The sequence below is a fragment of the Chionomys nivalis genome, chromosome 22 (genome assembly GCF_950005125.1).
Source record: "Chionomys nivalis chromosome 22, mChiNiv1.1, whole genome shotgun sequence".
Taxonomy (NCBI): Eukaryota; Metazoa; Chordata; class Mammalia; order Rodentia; family Cricetidae; genus Chionomys; species Chionomys nivalis.
The window spans coordinates 44,576,002-44,594,487 of NC_080107.1; the positions used below are offsets into that span (position 1 = coordinate 44,576,002).

At 53.2% G+C, this 18,486-nt stretch overlaps 1 protein-coding gene across 13 annotated transcripts in view; it reads left to right on the top strand.

Annotated features, from left to right (window-relative positions):
• The window catches only part of Rapgef1 (Rap guanine nucleotide exchange factor 1), a 118,660-nt gene extending 100,585 nt beyond the window's left edge, over window positions 1-18,075 (top strand). For all 13 annotated transcript variants that reach the window (XM_057754865.1, XM_057754867.1, XM_057754875.1 and 10 more), the window contains 13 exons: window positions 335-420; window positions 3,087-3,198; window positions 4,525-4,600; window positions 8,009-8,093; window positions 10,113-10,205; window positions 10,762-10,947; window positions 11,303-11,387; window positions 11,529-11,623; window positions 12,927-13,005; window positions 13,119-13,220; window positions 13,679-13,776; window positions 15,163-15,291; window positions 15,913-18,075. In XM_057754865.1, coding sequence (XP_057610848.1) covers window positions 335-420; window positions 3,087-3,198; window positions 4,525-4,600; window positions 8,009-8,093; window positions 10,113-10,205; window positions 10,762-10,947; window positions 11,303-11,387; window positions 11,529-11,623; window positions 12,927-13,005; window positions 13,119-13,220; window positions 13,679-13,776; window positions 15,163-15,291; window positions 15,913-16,063 — 1,377 coding nt within the window. In that variant the 3' untranslated portion in view covers window positions 16,064-18,075. The remainder of the gene's footprint in view (window positions 1-334; window positions 421-3,086; window positions 3,199-4,524; window positions 4,601-8,008; window positions 8,094-10,112; window positions 10,206-10,761; window positions 10,948-11,302; window positions 11,388-11,528; window positions 11,624-12,926; window positions 13,006-13,118; window positions 13,221-13,678; window positions 13,777-15,162; window positions 15,292-15,912) is intronic.
• The last annotated feature ends 411 nt before the right edge of the window (window positions 18,076-18,486 follow it).

Genomic DNA, 18,486 nt, shown 5'->3' on the forward strand with positions numbered 1-18,486 from the left:
ATAGGGGAGAAGGGTGTAGAGCACTCAGTCCAGCACCACCTGTGCCCAAGGAGTTCCTGGGACTTGCTTCAGGAGGTGGGTAAGGTGTCTGTGCCCAGGTTGACAAGTGAGAGATGTTGAAAGGACTGGCACCTCCACACCCACCAAAGGCAGGTTTTGGTCTCCAGAGGGCTTGTGTTTCTGGTAATTAACCCCATTCATGATTAACCTGTTCCCACCTCCAGCTCCTCCTTAGGCACTTGCGCTAGGCCACTCTTGCAGGCAGAAGTGCTGAGAGACAGGCCACCCCAGCAGGGGCCGTCTGTCCAAACCCCACCATTCCTTCTCTTTGCAGGAACCACTGTCTGGGAAGGACGGAAATCCCAGAGATCCCTTGGTCAATAGTGTGTCTGGGAAGGACAGCAGAGAAAATGGGGAGAGGTAAGACGTGAGCAGGGGGCATCCAGGCCCCAAGAGCAGTGTCTGCTCAGTGAGGCCACCTGTGTTTGTGTTGAGGGTCTTTATTTTTCTGATTCTCAACACAGTCTATGTCGGGGGTGGAAACTATGAGGAAACAAAGATGACTAATAGCCCACCTTCAAAGGCCTTTGCAGCGGCCAGCCTGCCTGCGTGCTCACACCTGTGCTGTCTGCTGTCCCATACCCTCTCTGGGACCCCAACCCCACCTTCCTTGATTTTGGTTTCTTCAGCTCGAGGTCACATAGGAAGTGTAAAAGACCTTCCCACCCACAAACTTGTCTTGTGTCACTAAGCATTCTGAAAGCAGGCTATAGGTATTGTGACCCATGCCCTTCTCCTGACAGGTGGAAATATGGTCATAGTGTCATTGTCGCCCCTGAGACAGAAAAGGTCCTTATGTTACCTGGAGAGCAAACCCAGAAATCTTATCAGTCTCTCCCTCGCCCTCCCCCAACCTCTACCCCAGAGTGAACCTAAGGCCTCGCGCATGCTAGACGAGTGCTGTAGCTGAGTGCAGCACCAGCCTGAGTATCTGAGGTGGTTTCTGTTTTTATGACCCAAGCCTTGCAGTGCCTTTAGATACCTTCTTCTCGTCATTGCTTCTTAGTAGTGGCTTGCAGAAGGGTAGCTGGTTCTCTGGAACCACTTAGTGCAGTCTGAAGGAGCTGCCAGCCAGCACCCTGCTGCTTGATGTTGATGTCCCTTCCTTAGGAAAGGTACCAGTCGTCAGGCTTGCCTTCCCTGGAGTCACCTGAGGCCCCGTTGATTCAGCACGGCAAAGCCCTGCCCACTTAAAGGTGGTAGGCCTCAGTGTAGGCCTAGCACTAGGAGGGTTGAGGGTTGTTTTTAAAGGTGGGGGAAAGAAGCAAAGACCTGCAAGCAGTTTGGACAGGCTTGTGGGCAGAGCCACCTGCATCCTGGCCACTCTTGGGGTCTCACTGTCTTACATGAGTCTCCCCCAGGTGTTGGAAGCAGTGCTAGATTTTCCTACCACTTGGTCAGAAAGGCTTGTGTGTGCTAAGCAAAAGCAGCGTGTGGATTCTGTCACTTGCTTCACTGGAGCCCCATGTCATGTTCAGAGTTCAGATGTTTAGGTTAATCACCTCCTGAGGGAGGACTCTCAGCAGACTTCTGATGGTGGAGTGGACAGAAAGATGAGCTCCTGAGATGTCTGCCTTGCAGAGACACCACTCTGACCTTCTAAGGCGGCAGCAAGCATGACACTCCTCAAGCCCTAGCCATGCACGCTCCTACTGAGACACAGATTCTTGCAGCTGAGCTGCAGAGAAAATGTGCCCTGAGTGCCAAGTGAGGAACTCAGTGGGTGAGGGCACTGCTGCCAAGGCGGGTCGCTGCGATCCACTCCTGGAAGGAGAAACTGATTTTCACACACTGTCCTCTGTCATGAGTGTCCACACAAGATAAATTAAGATGTAATTGGTGTTTTGGGGGATGGGGGGGTCATGCCCTGTGACAACCCCAAGCTGGCTAATGTCTTGCTGGATCTGGCCTTTAGCTGCCCACACTGGAGAAATCTCGTCTCCTCTTCCTTTGACCAGATGCTGTTCAGTGCTTTCAGTCACTGTCAGCACAAGGCCTTCTCTTGCTCCAGCGCCATGGCTACCTATTTTAAAGGCCATCTCTTGTGAAGTCGAACACTCGGTGCTATGGGGCCACATCTGCTGGGTTATGGCATTTTCTTCTGGTTAAGCCGAAGGTCTGCAGAGTTGGGCCCTGTGAAAGGGCTTGGGCTGGCATGGAGGAACATGGGGTGCGCTTCCTGCAGCCCTCTTACTGCACTTCCCTTCAAGGGCTGCCCTGTGTGAATGTGGTGGAGCTGGAGAGCTAAAACCATTACAAGAGAGCTCAGAAGAGCATTTGCACTCATGGCCTAGCTCTTTCCATTCGCAGAAGAGACTTGCAGAGAACAGACGTGTCCCTAGGCAGAGCCAGGAGCCCAGTTGTCACCCTGGCTCTGCCCGCCACTCCATTCAGGGCTTGTCCACGAGCAGCTCTTACACCCTGGCCTATGCATGGGCAGGTGTCTTCGGTTCTGGCTCAGAGTTTGGCACTGCCATCTGGAGTGATGGGAAAGTCAGAGCAGCAGGAGCTCGAGGCAGCTGATCACACCGTGCCCACTGTCAAGAAGCAGAGTGCTGGTGCTCAGCTCTGTTTCAGACGGTCCAGGACCACGACCACCACCACCACCGGCGCCACTCAGTAACTGGGTCTTCCACCTCACCTAGCCTATTCAGGCATGCACAGAGGCCTGACTCCTCTAGGTCTCATTAAGTCGACAGTTAAGATTAATCATCATGCCGGGCGGGGTGCCACACACTTTTAATCCCAGCACTCAGGCCGCAGAGGTGGGTGGATCTCTGTGAGTTCGATGCCTGCCTGGTCTACAAAGTGAGTACCAGGACAGCCAAAGGTGTTTCACAGAGAAATCCTGTCTAGAAAAACCAAATAATAATAATAAGATTAAGCATCACAGAGTAGGGGGAAATAAATAAAGATTAACCATTGCCTGGATTGCCTCGACCTGCAGGTGTCACCGACAGGTGTCCAGGAACTGGGGAACCTGGCCATGTCTGACACTTTTGAGCACCAGCCACTTCTCCTCCCAGGTCCCCAAAGTCACTGGATGCTCTGGAGTCAGGCCAGTCAGAGGAGGAAGTGGACGAACTGACCCTCATTGACCACAATGAAATTATGGCCAGGCTGACACTTAAGCAAGAGGTAAGGATTCTCTAGGACTGGATCTTATAGCCATCAAGCAAGAGGGAGGGGAGGGGAAAGAAATGTGGCCTTGGGTGCCCAGCAGGGAGACCTGAGCTCCCAGCTAAAATGGGTTCTAGGGGGGAAGTTCACTGTCCCTTTCTTGCTATTTCCCAAAAGTGAACTTGGGCCTTGCAAAGCCTCTCTGAGCCTCATGCAGGTACTTCTGAGGTCAGTGCACAGGAAACCACCAGCAGTGCTCAGTATAGCCAGCAATGAGGCATGTATATGCTGTTGATAGCATGGCCCCTCCCCCTCCTCTGGACTCTGAGCTCTGGACTCTGAGGAACCCTATTGACAAGAACAACACCCAGACATTTCATGAAAGAGGAAGAAGCTGACCCAAGAACCTTGTCTCTTCTCTGTACTGTTCTAGAAACTCAGGGTTTCATGGGACATCTCAGAACAGGTGCTACCCTGTGCATGTTCCTGGGCAAGCCTCAGTGACTTCCTAGCAACACAGGAAGACGTCAGCACTCGAGCCATCAGGGTTATGTTAGGGTTAGCAGGGTCCAAGCAAAGCCTCTGCAGAAAGAAGAGCTCAATTCCTTCTGGAAAATCAGGTCATTAACATAGGTAACCTTGTCCCAGGTGGGAAACCCAAAACACTCAGAACTCGGAGTCCAGGTGGGAACAGCAAAGTTAGGCATTCATGGGATGTACAGATGGGATATTGGCTCTGTCTCCCTTGGAATCACAGTGATTGAACTCCCAACCCCACCTACAGCTCTGTCACTAGAGCGGATTAAAGCTTGTTTGTCTGTGGAAATTGAGTTGGTCTCCCACTGGCAGGCTGGGTTTGGTGACCCTCGACACATCTGATGTCATGAGCAGTCTTACTGTTTTGATGAGCTCCTCTCGTGAAGTCCTTCTCAGAACAGTCTGTGGGGCACAGCCCCACAGATGAACCCTACTTCCTTCTTCCTGGGAGAGGGCCTAAGCCACAAGGTGGCTTCCTGTCTCCCAGGCTAAGGGGCTGCCTCTCTTCTTTGAAATTTCACCTTTTAGCTAGGAGGTAGAAGTGAGGTTGAAACCATAGTGCCCTGGCCCCACATGTCCTCTGGAAGGTGATGTGCCCTGGTACCCTTAGCATCTGGACAGCTTCCTCGATGCTGGTCTCCTTCAAGAGTTCTAACCAAAGTCTGTCTTCTAAGTCCATGGCAACAGGGGTACACACAATGTTGCCTGTTGCTGCTGAGCTGAGAAGAACAGAAAGAAGGGACCCAGGGCCTCTGACGCATGTTGTGTTTGTCATCTCAGCCTTGCCTCATGCTCTCTTTACTCCAGGGTGATGATGGGCCAGATGTTCGTGGAGGTTCAGGAGACATCTTGCTGGTCCATGCTACTGAGACAGACAGAAAAGGTATGGCAGCTTCCACTGCAGTGGCTTTGTGTCCCACCAAAGGCATCACATGGCCATGCTGCACTGTCTTCTTTCCTGGCAAACACTGTGGCTGGGTTGAACTTTGGGCCTGGGTAGAGGAGGCCACCTCTATAGACCCTGATCCTGTCAAAGCTGTGCCTGTGTCCTCTCTTGAAGTAAGATGACGATGCCCTTGGCTGTATGGGCATCATGAGATATACCCATTGTTGGTACCTTGTATATGCTCCAAGGGCAGCCCACTGGATAATGACCTGTTCAGCAGTGGTCACAATGGCACACACTATAATCTAGCATTTAGGAGGCTGATAGAGGGGAGTCATGAATTCAGAGTCACCTGGGGCCGCATAACAAGTTTAAAAAAAAAAAAACTTCTAGGATAGCACACGATCAGGCTCTCCTACCTTGTATCTAAGTCATTCTTCTCTTTTCTTCCATGTATTTAGTTCACACAGTCAACTAGCAAGTTCCTAGGAACAAAATTTGTTGTCCAGGAGCTGCCCCAGCCTTGCCATTTCCTCTGCAACCCGATCATCTGAGATTCCGGGACCGTATTCCTATACCTGGAAGCGAGTTAACTAGGCTCTGCTAGCAGAGGAGCGCTCATCCCATCAAGTTCTGTAGGAAAGAAACAGGCCCTTGAGCTGGCCTAGGAGGAAGGTGCAGGGCCTCCTTCTTCCCATAGTCATTTTCTTTCTCTTCTTTTTTGAGACAGGGTGTGTGTTCCAGAGGTCCTCTTCCTGCATGTTTTAAAAAGGATTTAAAGGGGAAGAGCATGCTGACACATGCTTTTAATCTCAGGATTTGGGAAGCAGGAGGATCTGTGAGGTCCCAGGACTGTTTGAGGAGACTATGTTGCAAAACAAAACAAAAAAGGAGCTGGGGTTATGCCTCAATGATTTTAAAAAAAGAAAAAAAAAACTTGCCTAGCCATTAATAAAGACCCTAGGATTAAACCCCAGCTCTGAGAGAGAGAAAAGCGGAAAAGGAAAAAAAAATGATTGAAAAGTTGATGTAACCGGATTAAACTATAGGTGAAATCACTCAAGACTTCAAACCTTAACCCAACCAGTTTTGTCTTTTTTTTTTTTTTTCAATGATCCAGACCCAAACTAAATTGAACAGAGTGGTTCTGGAAAATTCTGAATTAAGAAAATAGCCTGGCCGGGCGGTGGTGGCGCACGCCTTTAATCCCAGCACTTGGGAGGCAGAGGCAGGCGGATCTCTATGAGTTCGAGACCAGCCTGGTCTACAAGAGCTAGTTCCAGGACAGGCTCCAAAACCACAGAGAAACCCTGTCTCGAAAAACCAAAAAAAAAAAAAAAAAAAGAAAATAGCCTGAAAACTGATTGCCTAGAAGAAACTGAAAAGGGGAATGGCTCACACAAGCTCACTCTCATTGCAGCTGCTGTTGAGCCCTCTGGCAGTCCAGCCCTTCCTCACCTGTTTCCTCCAGTTAGGCTGGGAGGGTGGTCCTAGAGACTGACAGGACAACCCTTCCTCCAGGGCCTTGGTTCCCTGACAGTGGCACATCAGGGCGGCTTGGCAGAGTATCCATTTTCATCTCATTTTTATCTAGGATGTAAGCTGGCTTCTGACCTGGCTTTGTGAGGTAGCTCTCCTGTCCTACCAGCTGTAGCCAGGCCAAAGGCACTCTGGACAGGAAGCCCAAAGCCTTCTGGTCTACCCACTGGATCTGCACAAAGGAGACTTTTGAGTTCAAGTTTCAGTAGGATTTGAGGTCCCTGCAGAACCAGAATTGGTTTTACCTGGGAATCTTACCTGAGACAGAGGCTATGGGCCGCTCCAGAGTGGGTAGGGTGCCCGTTGGCAGATGGCAAAGCTCTTCAGGCAGGTAACTTCCTGAACCAATAGGAGATGAGTGACTCAAAGGCCCTGGCAGCCATGGCTCATGTGTCTGGGACTTGGCTGTGCCAAGCAGGACTAAGCCCATTAGACAAGTATGCAGGAAGGAGGCACACTTTAGTGTACAGCTTCTCAGCAGTGCTGTGAGAAGTGTGGGACCGAGCGGGCTGGGTATAGTGTTGTGCCCAAGCTCACATCCTGTCCGTTTCTTGGGACCCGTGTGCTGACCTGTTGCTTGGCCCCCAAGCTTCAGAAAGATCTGAACCACACCAGCACTACGAACACTGTAGAGTTTGGCTCAGGCTCCCGCCCAGAAGCCAGGGCTGTGTCCAGTATGCACAGCACAGCCGTCCTTGAGGCTGGTCTACTGCTTGTCTCACACGTGGGCTATGGCCCTGGTGCTCATCAGCAGGCTAGAGCACACCCTACAAGAGACCACTTGCTCCTGGCAGTGGTCCTCTGCATCCGTGCCCATTCTTCCAGAAACAGGTGTATGTATTGGCCCTATCTCTGATTTCTTGCCTGGAACTCTTTCTAGAAAACCCTAGCATAGCAGTGAGCTGGTAGTTTAGAATACAACTATGAGGCTGAGCCCAGTGCAGGAACCAGGCCCCATGCAGCCCAAACGCAAGAGCAGGCAGATACTCCTGCTGCAGTGTGATGGCATGAAGTGCCGTACATATCCTTGCCTCCCCTCCACGCCGGCAAATGGGCAATGTATGAGAGGAGGTTGGAGAGGCCTTCTGGACCCAGAAAGTGAAGCTCGGATAGCGCCCAGCCGTGCCTCGTGTGTACAGCACAGCCAGCCGTGGGCTAGCCCACTGTCGCACATGACACCTATGCTTAATAACTAAAAGTGTGGGGAAAATAAATCACAGCAGTAAGCAGGGCTGCTGGGACTTTAGAGAGGCAGGAATCCTTGGCTGGCAGTGCCCTTTCCCTTCGGAAGGGGTGGAACTACTAGCCTGAGGCCTCCAGCTACCAGGGCTTTGGTCCTCACAGCTGCCCTTGCCCTGTGTAGGTAGCGAGACTCCTGCCGAGCCTTCCACAGACAGGCAGGCACTTCAGCGTCCCCTTAGGACTTAAGATGGAATTTCCCACATTTTTGAATTACTGGACCTGTCATCTAAAAGCACTGTCTCTGGTTTGACTGCAAGAGCTGGCTGACAAGTTTGGACTACCATTTCTGCCCATAGCAGTGAGGAGCCATTGAGCCACTAGGCTTTAGGGTGGTATCTGTGCTTAACTCGAAGGTGGCACAGTCCAGAGCCTATGCCTAGGTCTCCGCCCCTGCCCAGTACAGGGTCACTGGGCCTCAGACCCTCCCATAGCTTGGTTCCCCAGGCAGCCCATCATTAGTAGCTAGTGTGGATGAGACGAAGGATGCAGGACACCGTCAGAAAACAGGAGCCTACCTTGCCTTCCCTGGCCTGGCTCTCAGAGAGGACTCAGCATGGTGTCCATGCTGCAGTTCACAGCCCGCACCCTGGGTCCTGCATCAAAGGCTCCTTTGTGTTTCTACAGACCTGGTGCTGTACTGTGAGGCCTTCCTGACAACCTACAGGACCTTCATCAGCCCTGAGGAGCTCATCAAGAAATTGCAGTACCGATATCCTTGGAGTAGCACTTTAACCTTTTTTGTTTATTTGTTTGTTTGTTTTTTGAGACGGGGTTTCTCTGTAGTTTTAGAGTCTGTCCTGGAACTCGCTCTTGTAGACCAGATTGGCCTCGAACTCACAGAGATCTGCCTGCCTCTGCCTTCCAAGTGCTGGGATTAAAGGCGTGCGCCACCACCGCCCAGCTAACATTTTCACCTTTACAGTGGGGCCCAGTTCCCATCCCAGCCAGCAGCGTCCTGACACTGACTCACAAAATGGCAGAGGGAAATGTAGAATGATGTGGAGGGCCTGCAACAGCATTCTGCTGCACTGCCACACTGCCGAGGACAGCTGGGACCACTGGGCGGGTCTGGAAAAGACTGAGAAAGGTTGGGAGAAGAAGGTAGGGGGTTCCCTGCAGGTTCTCCACACTGAACCCTGGGTATCCAGGTAGTGGGCAGATTTAAGAGAAGAAAACTCAGCCAGGTGATGGTGTTACACACCTTTAATTCCAACATCTGAGAGGCAGAGGCAGGCAGATTTCTGAGTTCAAGGCCAACCTGAACTATATAGTGAGTTCTATACAGTATAGGTAGGACCACACTGAGAAACCCTGTCTTGAAAAACCAAAAAGGGAGGGAGGGAGGGAGGGAGGGAGAGAGAGAGAGAGAGAGACAGAGAGAGGGGGAGGGCGGAGGACGGTGAAGGCTACTAATGACAGCTAGTGACTTCAAGGCAGGTCTGGCCCTTCTACTGCCCTGGCTAGGTAGTGGCCAGCTCCTCCACCACAGCTAGGCTTTGCCCCTAGCCCAGGCCTCAGCCGTGGGGATTGTTAGTGGCCAAGACCACTTTTGCTGCCTGTTCCCTCTCTCTTTCCTAGAGGCCTGTCTGGGAACCACAGTTACTGGGCCACTCCCAGCCACATAGCCTGTGACTGCCATCTGCTGGGCAGCTGCTGTCACTGGGGCAGCTCTCCGCCTTCCTGTGTGCCCTGAACGCTCTCAGGGGCTCCCTCACACCTCCTGTCCTCGGTCTGACCCTGACTAAACGTCCTGGCCTGTCAGGACAGGTGTGGCCATTTCCCATTTGTTTACTCTAAACACCTGCCAGAGCAAAAGACTGTCAGCTACATCTGCCAGGAACATGTCAGACCTGACGTGTATTTGCATGTGGGATCCCACTTGGCTGTGAGACCATTTTTATTTCTGTTACACCGTATTTCCCATGGTACCAGTGAAATGGAGCATGGGTAACTGACCTGTGTAATCCCACCTCCAACCTCTATTGCCACCCCGAGTTTCTCATTCTTCCCCCATTTAGCCTCAGCCAACCTGTTCATGGAGTCATCTCCCCCAGACTTGGAACAGCACTTTTCTGGGGGCCAAGTAGACCATCCATGTGGCATGGCTCCCCTTGAGTGCCAACACACAGGTCATGGGTCACTGGGGAATAAGGGAAAGAATGGAGGGTTAGTGGGAGCAGAAAATCAGCAGGAAGCCACCATCTCCAAAGTAGACTCTGGCGTCAGTGGTCATGAGTCAAGTGTGAGGGCTGTCATGGGGTCTGTTGTTCCCACAAAGGAGGACCAGCCTGGCTTTCCAAGGAACAAGCTCCCAGGAGCATCCACACCGTTGTGGTCATGTGGCTGGGGAAATGATCTCTAAATGGAAGCCCTAGGATAGAGAGGGGGCCTTTCTGACCTGTTCACTCTCTGGGCCCTGGGTTTTCGAGGATGTGTAGAGAGGGATCTGCTCTCTCGACCTGAGGCCAAGCACCATGGCCCTCAGCCAGCATGTCAGCACTCAGGTCTAACCCGAAGATGCCCTGGAAGGTTGCAGCAGCCTGTGGAACAAGTGGCCTGGACTAGATTTGCTCATTCTTGCTGCACACAGACCAGGCCTTTGCTTCCATAAGCTAAGCCTTCACTCATCAGTTCCCAGCACTGCAAGTGGCTCATGGGGGGGTGGGTAGAGCCTCAAAATTAGCATTCCATGCAGACCCTGCCCTGTGAACCTTAACCCACATTTTACATACGAGAAGTTCTCTCCCTTCGCTGACACATTCAAGAAGCGAGTCAGCAAGAACACGTTCTTCGTGCTGGTGCGAGTGGTGGATGAGCTCTGGTGAGTTCCTCACCCCGGGGTCCCAGAGCTGGTTGGCCAATGCTCAGGAGTGTGCATTGCAGCAAGCCGCTAGCATGGGGTGATCACCTGGATCGCCCCACTCTTACACTGCACCCACTGTGGGGGGTGTACCCCCAGCACAGAGTATTGCGCACTGGTTCCATTGATTTGTCCCAGCTCTGAGGGTGGGGTGGGTCCTAGACTCTCAAGAGAAACCCTGCCCCATCTAGGACTGCGCCTTCCTGAGTTATCTTAGAACTACTTCACAGAAAGACTCACAGTAAGCAGTTGTGGGGGTGCCACATCTGAATCCTTGCCCTTGGATGGCATCTTGTTCATGTGTGGTGGCTGTATGCTGCTGAGGTCAGGAATGGAGGGGCTCACTGGAGATGAGGGTCTTCTGCGCTGACATAAGACCCGGCTTAGACAGGATCTTCCCCGAGGCAGAAAGCAGCAAGTGTGTTGAGTAAGTTGGCAGGGACCTGTTCCAGAAAGGCCACTCCCAGCACTGTCCTCAACTGGGTCCTACATTTCACCACGTGCCCTTGGCCCTTAGCCTGGTGGAGTTGACGGAGGAGATCCTGAAGCTACTGATGGAGCTAGTCTTCCGTCTAGTGTGCAGCGGAGAGCTCAGCCTGGCCCGTGTACTCCGGAAGAACATTCTGGAAAAGATGGACCAGAAGAAGCTGCTCAGGTGTGCCCATTCCGACCAGCCTCTGGCAGCCAGGGGTGTCGCAGCCAGGTGAGCCAGTGTCCCAGCGCTGTGCTGCAGATCAGAACTGAGCCCAGCAGCTGCCTTTGCTCACAGCCCTGTGACGAGGGCTCCCATGACTGGGCCTCTCCCCATGCTCTGGTCAGCTGTGGATTTCCCCAGCACTGATGTTACCGCCTATGCCATCCTGACTTCTTAAAAGCCTGGGAAGTCTTTCTTGCCTTCTGCCCAGCCGGTGGGGGTGTGTTGGATGGTAGGCATGTGGAGCGGAGGCGGGAGAAGAAGGAAGCCAGTTACCTGAGAGCAGCTCTGTGGCCCAGAAGGGCCCATGGAGGTAAAGCCTGCATCAGTCTCCCCCAACCCTGCTTCTCATGCTGTGTTCCAGGCCAGGGACCTTGCATGATTTCCACAGCCATGAGATAGCAGAGCAGCTGACATTGCTGGATGCCGAGCTTTTCTATAAGATAGAGGTATGTGTTGGGGTGCCCTGTAAAAGGAAGCAGCTCTCTGCCTGGACGCTGCTGTTGACTGTCCCTAAGGAGAGCACCCCCCAGCCCGCCCAGACCAGGAACACCGCAGGCTGTCGTGCCATCTGTTCTGTTTCCACCCAGATTCCTGAAGTTTTGCTTTGGGCCAAAGAGCAGAATGAGGAGAAGAGCCCCAATCTGACCCAGTTCACGGAGCACTTCAACAACATGTCCTACTGGTGAGAGCGGGCGCAGCACTCGCTCAAGTGGTCTGGTGGCGTGGCTCAAGCATCCTTGGCAGAGAGGTTGAATGACCGGTCCTGAGCTCTCTCCAGAGCCTGTGGGCTCTAGCCTTGAACTGTGGGCACCAGAGAGAAGGCAGGGAGGGGGTGGCTTCCTATAGAGCTGGTTGAGGAGGCACCATAGTCTCTAAGTGAAGCCTGGTAGGGAGGAGTGCCAGGATTGGTTGTGACTCTGCGAGGCAGGAGGCACCTGCCACTCTGCAGGACCAGTCAAGCCATCAGGGCTGCAGCTCACCTGACTGCCTGAAGGAGATCAACTGATAAGCAAAGGAGTGGATTGTTAAAGCTTTGGCAAATCAAAGGACACCTGAGTTCTTTTCTTGGGAGACAGCCAGGGTGTCTGGTTGTCTTGGAAATTACTATGTACACCGGGTTGGCCTTGGATTCATAGAGATCCGCCTGCCTCTGCCTCCTGAGTGCTGGGATTAAAGGTGTGCACCACCACTGCCCAGCGACTCTGAATTCTTAAAGCAAAATGAAGACCAGCACTGTGTGCATATAACCCAGTCATTTTTTCTTGTCACGATGTGATCAGGTGCCACCACCTCCTGCTGCATCAGCCCTACCCCACACGTCTGCCATGACCCCAGGGCAAGGTTTCATTGCTTCTCAGTGTCCTTGGAGACCTTGCTTCTCCCCCTGCTTGGGAGAGGGCCTCCCTTCACCATAGCCACCATTCCAGTCTTAGTGTGCTAGTTTCTAGGGCATATAGGAGCTACTTCCCTCCTGAGCCTTCCTAGCTGCAGAAAACTCTGGGCAGGCTGGAGGTGGACAGTACCCGTTGGAGCCATGGCCTCTGATGTCCCTAACACAGGTGCCCTTTGCAGGATAGAAGAGTAACCCTGCAGTGACCCTTGTAAACCATAGGAGGTTGAGGCCACCATGAGGTCAACCTTATTGCTAAGGTTCTAAGTTTCCATCCCTTTGCTGACTTAGTGGTTTCCTACTCGGCTGTCAGCTGATCTCTGAGCCAGCGTCAGGCCCCATGAGGCCTTTCCCTGCTGAAGATGCTTCAATCCCCAAGCCTCCCTTGGAGAAGCCAAGGTCCTTGTTCTGGCCCCCTGGGGTACAGTGAACACCCTGAGATCAGGGACCAGGTCCACTCTTATGCTTCCTTTGGCTTCAATGTAAGAACTTGTAACCAACTGGCACAGGGGTCACACATATTTCATCTCCTAGGGCCACCGAGCCTATGCAAGATGATTAGCTCAGCTGTTGCTTATCTGGCTGTTTCCTGCAGGGTACGGTCCATCATCATGCTGCAAGAGAAGGCCCAGGACCGGGAGAGGCTGCTTCTGAAATTCATCAAGATCATGAAGGTAACTGTGGCTCAGTACCCAGAGCCCTCCAACTCTGCCTGGGGAGGCTAGCGCCATCAGCCCTCCACTGCACCTACCCTTACCCCTACCCTTACCGCCGCCTCTCTTTGCAGCACCTGCGCAAGCTGAACAACTTCAACTCCTACCTGGCCATCCTCTCAGCTCTGGACTCAGCACCCATCCGCAGACTGGAGTGGCAGAGGCAAACCTCAGAGGTGGGTGGTGGGAAGTCTGGACAGGCTGGTATGGACCTAAGAATGGACATGCGTCTCCATCTGGACACCCACCTCTGTGTGACCAAGACAGCTGCTGCTTCAAAAACCTTAGCTTCCTTTCTCTGGCCTCCAATCAGCAGGTCCTGTGACTTTCATGGCTGGCTGTGGGGTCAACCCTCCCAGCTTCAGCTGCTGAATCCACTCTTTAGCCCATCCATCCAAAGTGGCCGTTCTGGGCACAGGACTGCACACTAGGCCTATTGGGTGGGTGAGATGAGTACCAGAGGAGAGGGCAAGTGAGCCCACGAGCAGGGTCTTCTCTAAGGATGTACTCACGACAGCCACAAACAGGCCTGAGGCCTTCCACCATTAGCAGGTGTCAGCAGGGCCTGACTGAGTCTGGCATGTTATGGGCCCCTGGCATCATCACGTGTCACTAATTCACCTCCATCCTGCAGGGCCTGGCCGAGTACTGCACATTGATTGACAGCTCATCCTCTTTCCGAGCCTACCGGGCTGCCCTCTCAGAGGTGGAACCCCCATGTATCCCGTACCTGTGAGTTGTCTCCCCGCCCACAGCTCTGTGGTCACCACACCTGATGGTTCAGACCTCTCAGCTCCCTCTGCTCATTTTTAGTGGGGTTTTGTTGTTTTCATCTTTATATGTATTTTAAGTGTGTGTGTGTATGTGTGTGTGCGCACGCGCATGTCTGAGTGCATATGTGTGCTCACAGACTTTGGAAGAGGGAATGGGATATCCAGGAACTGGAGTTACAGGCAGTTATGAGTGGCCATGTGGGTTCTGGGAACCAAACCCAGCTCTTCTGCAATGGCAGTAAATACTTTTTTTTTTCTTTTGCTTCTTCCTTTTTTTTTTCAAATAATTTATTTATTTTTATGTGCATTGTGTGAAGGTGTCAGATGCCCTGGAACTTGAGTTGTAGACAGTTGTGAGCTGCCATGTGGGTTCTGGGAATTGAACCTGGGTCCTCTGGAAGAGCAGCCAATGCTCTTAACTGCTAAGCCATCTCTCCAGCCCCATTTGAGTTTTTGTTGTTTGTTTTTTCGTTTTGTTTTTTGTTTCAGTTTTGGTTTTTTTTTTTTTTTTCGAGACAGGGTTTCTCTGTGGTTTTGGAGCCTGTCCTGGAACTAGCTCTTGTAGACCAGGCTGGTCTCGAACTCACAGAGATCCGCCTGCCTCTGCCTCCCAAGTGCTGGGATTAAAGGCGTGCGCCACCACCGCCCGGCCTCAGTTTTGGTTTTTCAAGGCAGGGTTTCTCTGTGCAGCTTTGGAGCCTGTCCTGGCACTCTGTAGACCAGGCTGGCTTCTAACTCAGAGATCCGCCTGCCTCTGCCTCCCGAGTGCTGGGATTAAAGGCCTGAGCCACCACCTCCAACAGCAGTAAACACTGCTGAGCCACCTCTGCATTTTTTAGTCTATTTGACTGTTCAGTCAACCACTTCAGCCGGGCGGTGGTGGCGCACGCCTTTAATCCCAGCACTCGGGAGGCAGAGGCAGGTGGATCTCTGTGAGTTCGAGACCAGCCTGGTCTACAATAGCTAGTTCCAGGACAGGCTCCAAAAACCACAGAGAAACCCTGTCTCGAAAAACCCAAAAAAAAAAAAAACTTCACATTAGCAGGTACAGCCGTCTGACGCTGTAGCCAGGTCAGACCTACAGTCCTCCATAAGACTTAAGTGTTCCAGGCTCTGCCAGTGCTGCGCTAGTTTTAGGGATCCGTAGGGGGACTCTGACCCAGAGTCCAGAAAGCAAGGCTTCATGTGGTTCAGAAGACCACCTAAATCTGTGCTCTGGCTCGCTCTGCCGTTCAGTAGCTGCTTGTCATGGGCTACAGTTCTGGTGGCAGAGCCAGTTTACAACAGAACAGCTGCTCCTGAGTCTTGTCTCCATACAGTAACTGGCTTCTGCCTTTATCCCCAGAGGTCTGATCCTGCAGGACCTGACCTTCGTTCACCTGGGAAACCCAGACTATATTGACGGGAAAGTGAACTTCTCCAAGCGGTGGCAACAGTTCAACATCTTGGACGGCATGCGGTGCTTCCAGCAGGTGTAAGTGCTACCTGGTACCAACCTGGCCTCGCTGCAGGGAGGGGCACAGCCCAGAGGGCCAGGAGCCCACATCTGTGGGATGGGGTACAGTCCCTGCTCCTTTGGGTTTTATCAGGACAGCATGGGGAAATCCACACAAATGGCTCAACTCCTTGTCTGGGCCTAGGCCTGGGCCTATGGTGGCAGCCAGTTTGTCCTCCAGTTACATACAAGTCAGGAAGCAGGTATTCTCCAGGCCATAAGGAGGAGGCCTACTGGTCTGCAGAGTTTCAGGACAGCCAAGGCTACACAAAGAACCCCTGTCCTGAAAGACCAGAAAAGGAGACTGACAATCCAGGCTACCTGGTTCTAGGACCGGCTTGGCCATCACAGCCCATTCAGGATGACCCGAGTGCACCGTGTCCCAGACAAGTCTGCCCAGGGGACCACAGGGAAGCCAGGCCCAGAGCACACAGTGTTTTATGTCTGGTGCTGAGTGCTGCTGTCCCCTGTCAGCTTGGGTAGCAGTGACCCTGCCAGGCAGTTGACTGTGAGGGCCCACAGTCATCTGGGTTGCACCCGGTGAGGTTCTGGCCTGGCTGTTCAGAGCCCTGGACTTGCTGACTGCCCCTCTCCCACCAGGCACTATGACATCCAGAGAAACGATGACATCATAAACTTCTTCAATGACTTCAGTGACCACCTGGCCGAGGAGGCCCTATGGGAACTCTCTCTGAAGATCAAACCCAGGAACATAACAAGGCGGAAAACAGACCGTGAAGAGAAGACCTAGGCGCTGGCTGGGTGTAAGAACACTCGAGCGGCCCAGAGAGGACCTGGACAGTCTAGCCTCAGAGCCTGTCCACAGCTTGGCTGTGTGGCGGCACCCGAGCCTGCTAGCCGGTTTCCTGCCTCTCTCCCTGTGGCTAAAGCCCCAGGGTCCACAATGAGCTGGCCGGCAGGCCTCAGGACTGGCTTGTGAACTGGTGGCCCCTGGTCTGGTTTTGTTTTCTGTTTTCTGTCGATGCTCCTTCCTGTTCCCTACTGTTCCCCTCCAGCTGGGGAGCAACAGAGACCTGAACAGCAGACTAGGGCAGTGGTGGGCCTCAACCCTCTGAAGGGTGCCCTCACCTTCTTAAGTGGCAGATGCGTAGAAGCCCCAGAACCCTTGGGTAGGCTGCCCTCCAGGGACATGGGAGGCAGAAAGCAGAGAAGGGCCATGGCAGGAATCTTATAAATATGGAGGATGAGGCCTGTAGACCTGGCCCAGAAGGTATGGTGAGTGGCATCAGCAGCCACAGAGCTGGCATCCTCACAGTAGTGGCCCCAGACCTGTCCTGCCATGCATGGCCCGCTAGGCTCGCCTGCTACACGTGACAGCAACACCATAGCACCTCCCTCCTGTGCCCCCACCCTGGCCCAGCCACAGCCGCCGCCCACACTACTGGCACTCTGGGGATCAGGAAGAGGAGGCCGAAGGAAGAGGGAGTTCACCCTGAGCTGGGGCCAAGGCTGTGCTTCTGAGTAGTCAGAGTGAGGGTCTTTAGTGACCGAAGGAGAGGCAAGCAGCCCCTCCATGCTTGCTGTGTGCCTTAAATGCCATCTCCTGTCCCTTCCGGGCCTATGGGCTTCCCTTCCACTTTGCCCAACCCCTGGCAGCCAGCAGGTCCCTGGTCCCTTTCTGTACCCTGGCAATGTCTGGTGTCCCCGAGAAGGTTGAGCAGGCCTGGGGTGTGAGTGCCTCCAGAGGCCTCCTGATTCCAGGCAGGTGCTCGTCCCCTGATGTGGAGCCACCGCTGCTGCTGAGGTTGACAATCGAGGGCAAGATGTTCAGGGCTCTGTGCTAGGGTCTCCTAGGCCCTGGCTCCATGGCCACCACTGTGGCTAGTTGGCAGGGTACAGGTCAGATGTGCTGCTAGCCCTCCCAGGCCTCCAGTTCACTTTTTCATGGACAAGCGCCCATTTCTTCTGGTCATGGGGCTTGGTCAAGTGGACACCAGGATCTCTGTGCTTCCTCAACCCAGTCATGGCAGCAGAGGGAAGACAACAGCTGCTGGCCGGGTGCAAGTTTGAAACAGCTGTCGCTCTGAACCCCTCCTGGGTGTTTTTTTTTTTAGCAGCTTTTATCAAAAAAGGAACTCTGGGCTGTTCTTCCCCCTCTCCGTTTATTTGTGCTGTAAAGACGGGGGTATCTGTGAACAGCCCCTTGGCCGGCTCCCTCTGGCAGCAGCCAGGGCACCCGGGTTGTCTAAGGAGTGTGTGTGGAGTCAAGCTTGTGAGCAGTCGTGTGGGTCTTTGGTTTGTTTCTCCTTTGCAGGTCCTTCATTTCAGTCACTTCCTCCTGCCCCTCACGAGTGCTGCTGTGTGCAGGTGGGGGGCACTGTGCACATCGGGCCTTTCCTCTGTGTGGGGACAGTGAGGTGCAATGTGTGGATTTAACTTATTAGCCAACAGGCTTCCCTAGTCACCTGCCTCTGGCTGAGGCTGAGCCCAGCTTCCACATGTCTGTTTCTCGGGGGTGGGGGCTGGGAGGGCTGTGCAGATCAGTCTTTGTAGGCACCCTGAGTGGCTCGGACAGTTCAGTTTTCTACAGAGGTCAGCCCTTACCTGTGAGTTTGGTATGGACAAGGCTAGAGCAAGCAAATGCCACATCTGGCTGATCGTGAACCGAGACACCTGCCCAATGCCCCCCAGTGTGATGCTGTAATATAAACCCCCCACTAACCTGTCCGACAGTGGCATCTTCCTACAGACATTACAAGCGCGTAACTTTTATATGAAAAAATAAACAGGCAAAAGCCCGTCTGATGCCGCCTCTGTGTCCAGACTTTCTGTGCCAGGCTGCCTTGGGCCAGTCCCTACCTGTTTGTGACCTAGTTGAAGGGGAAGGGGGTGGAGCCTCGGGCTCCGGTCGGCATTCTCTTCTCAGACCTGCTCTTGTGGTTGTGGTCACTCTGGCTGAGGAGAGGATAGCACCAGGACCTGCCCTTCTCAGACTGAAAGGAAACAGCTTAGTGGCCATAGGCACTTAGCACCACTCTGACAACCAGGGTTCTCTGGGGCCCATGAGGTAAGAGAAAACTGAGCCTTGCAAGGTTTCCTTCACCTCCACACACATGCATGAGAAAAAATAAAAGTACACAAGCACTGTGCACACCCAAGAGCTGTGTCCCTGCCCTGTCATCACAGTGCCTCCTGCAGGTCACTCCTGTGACT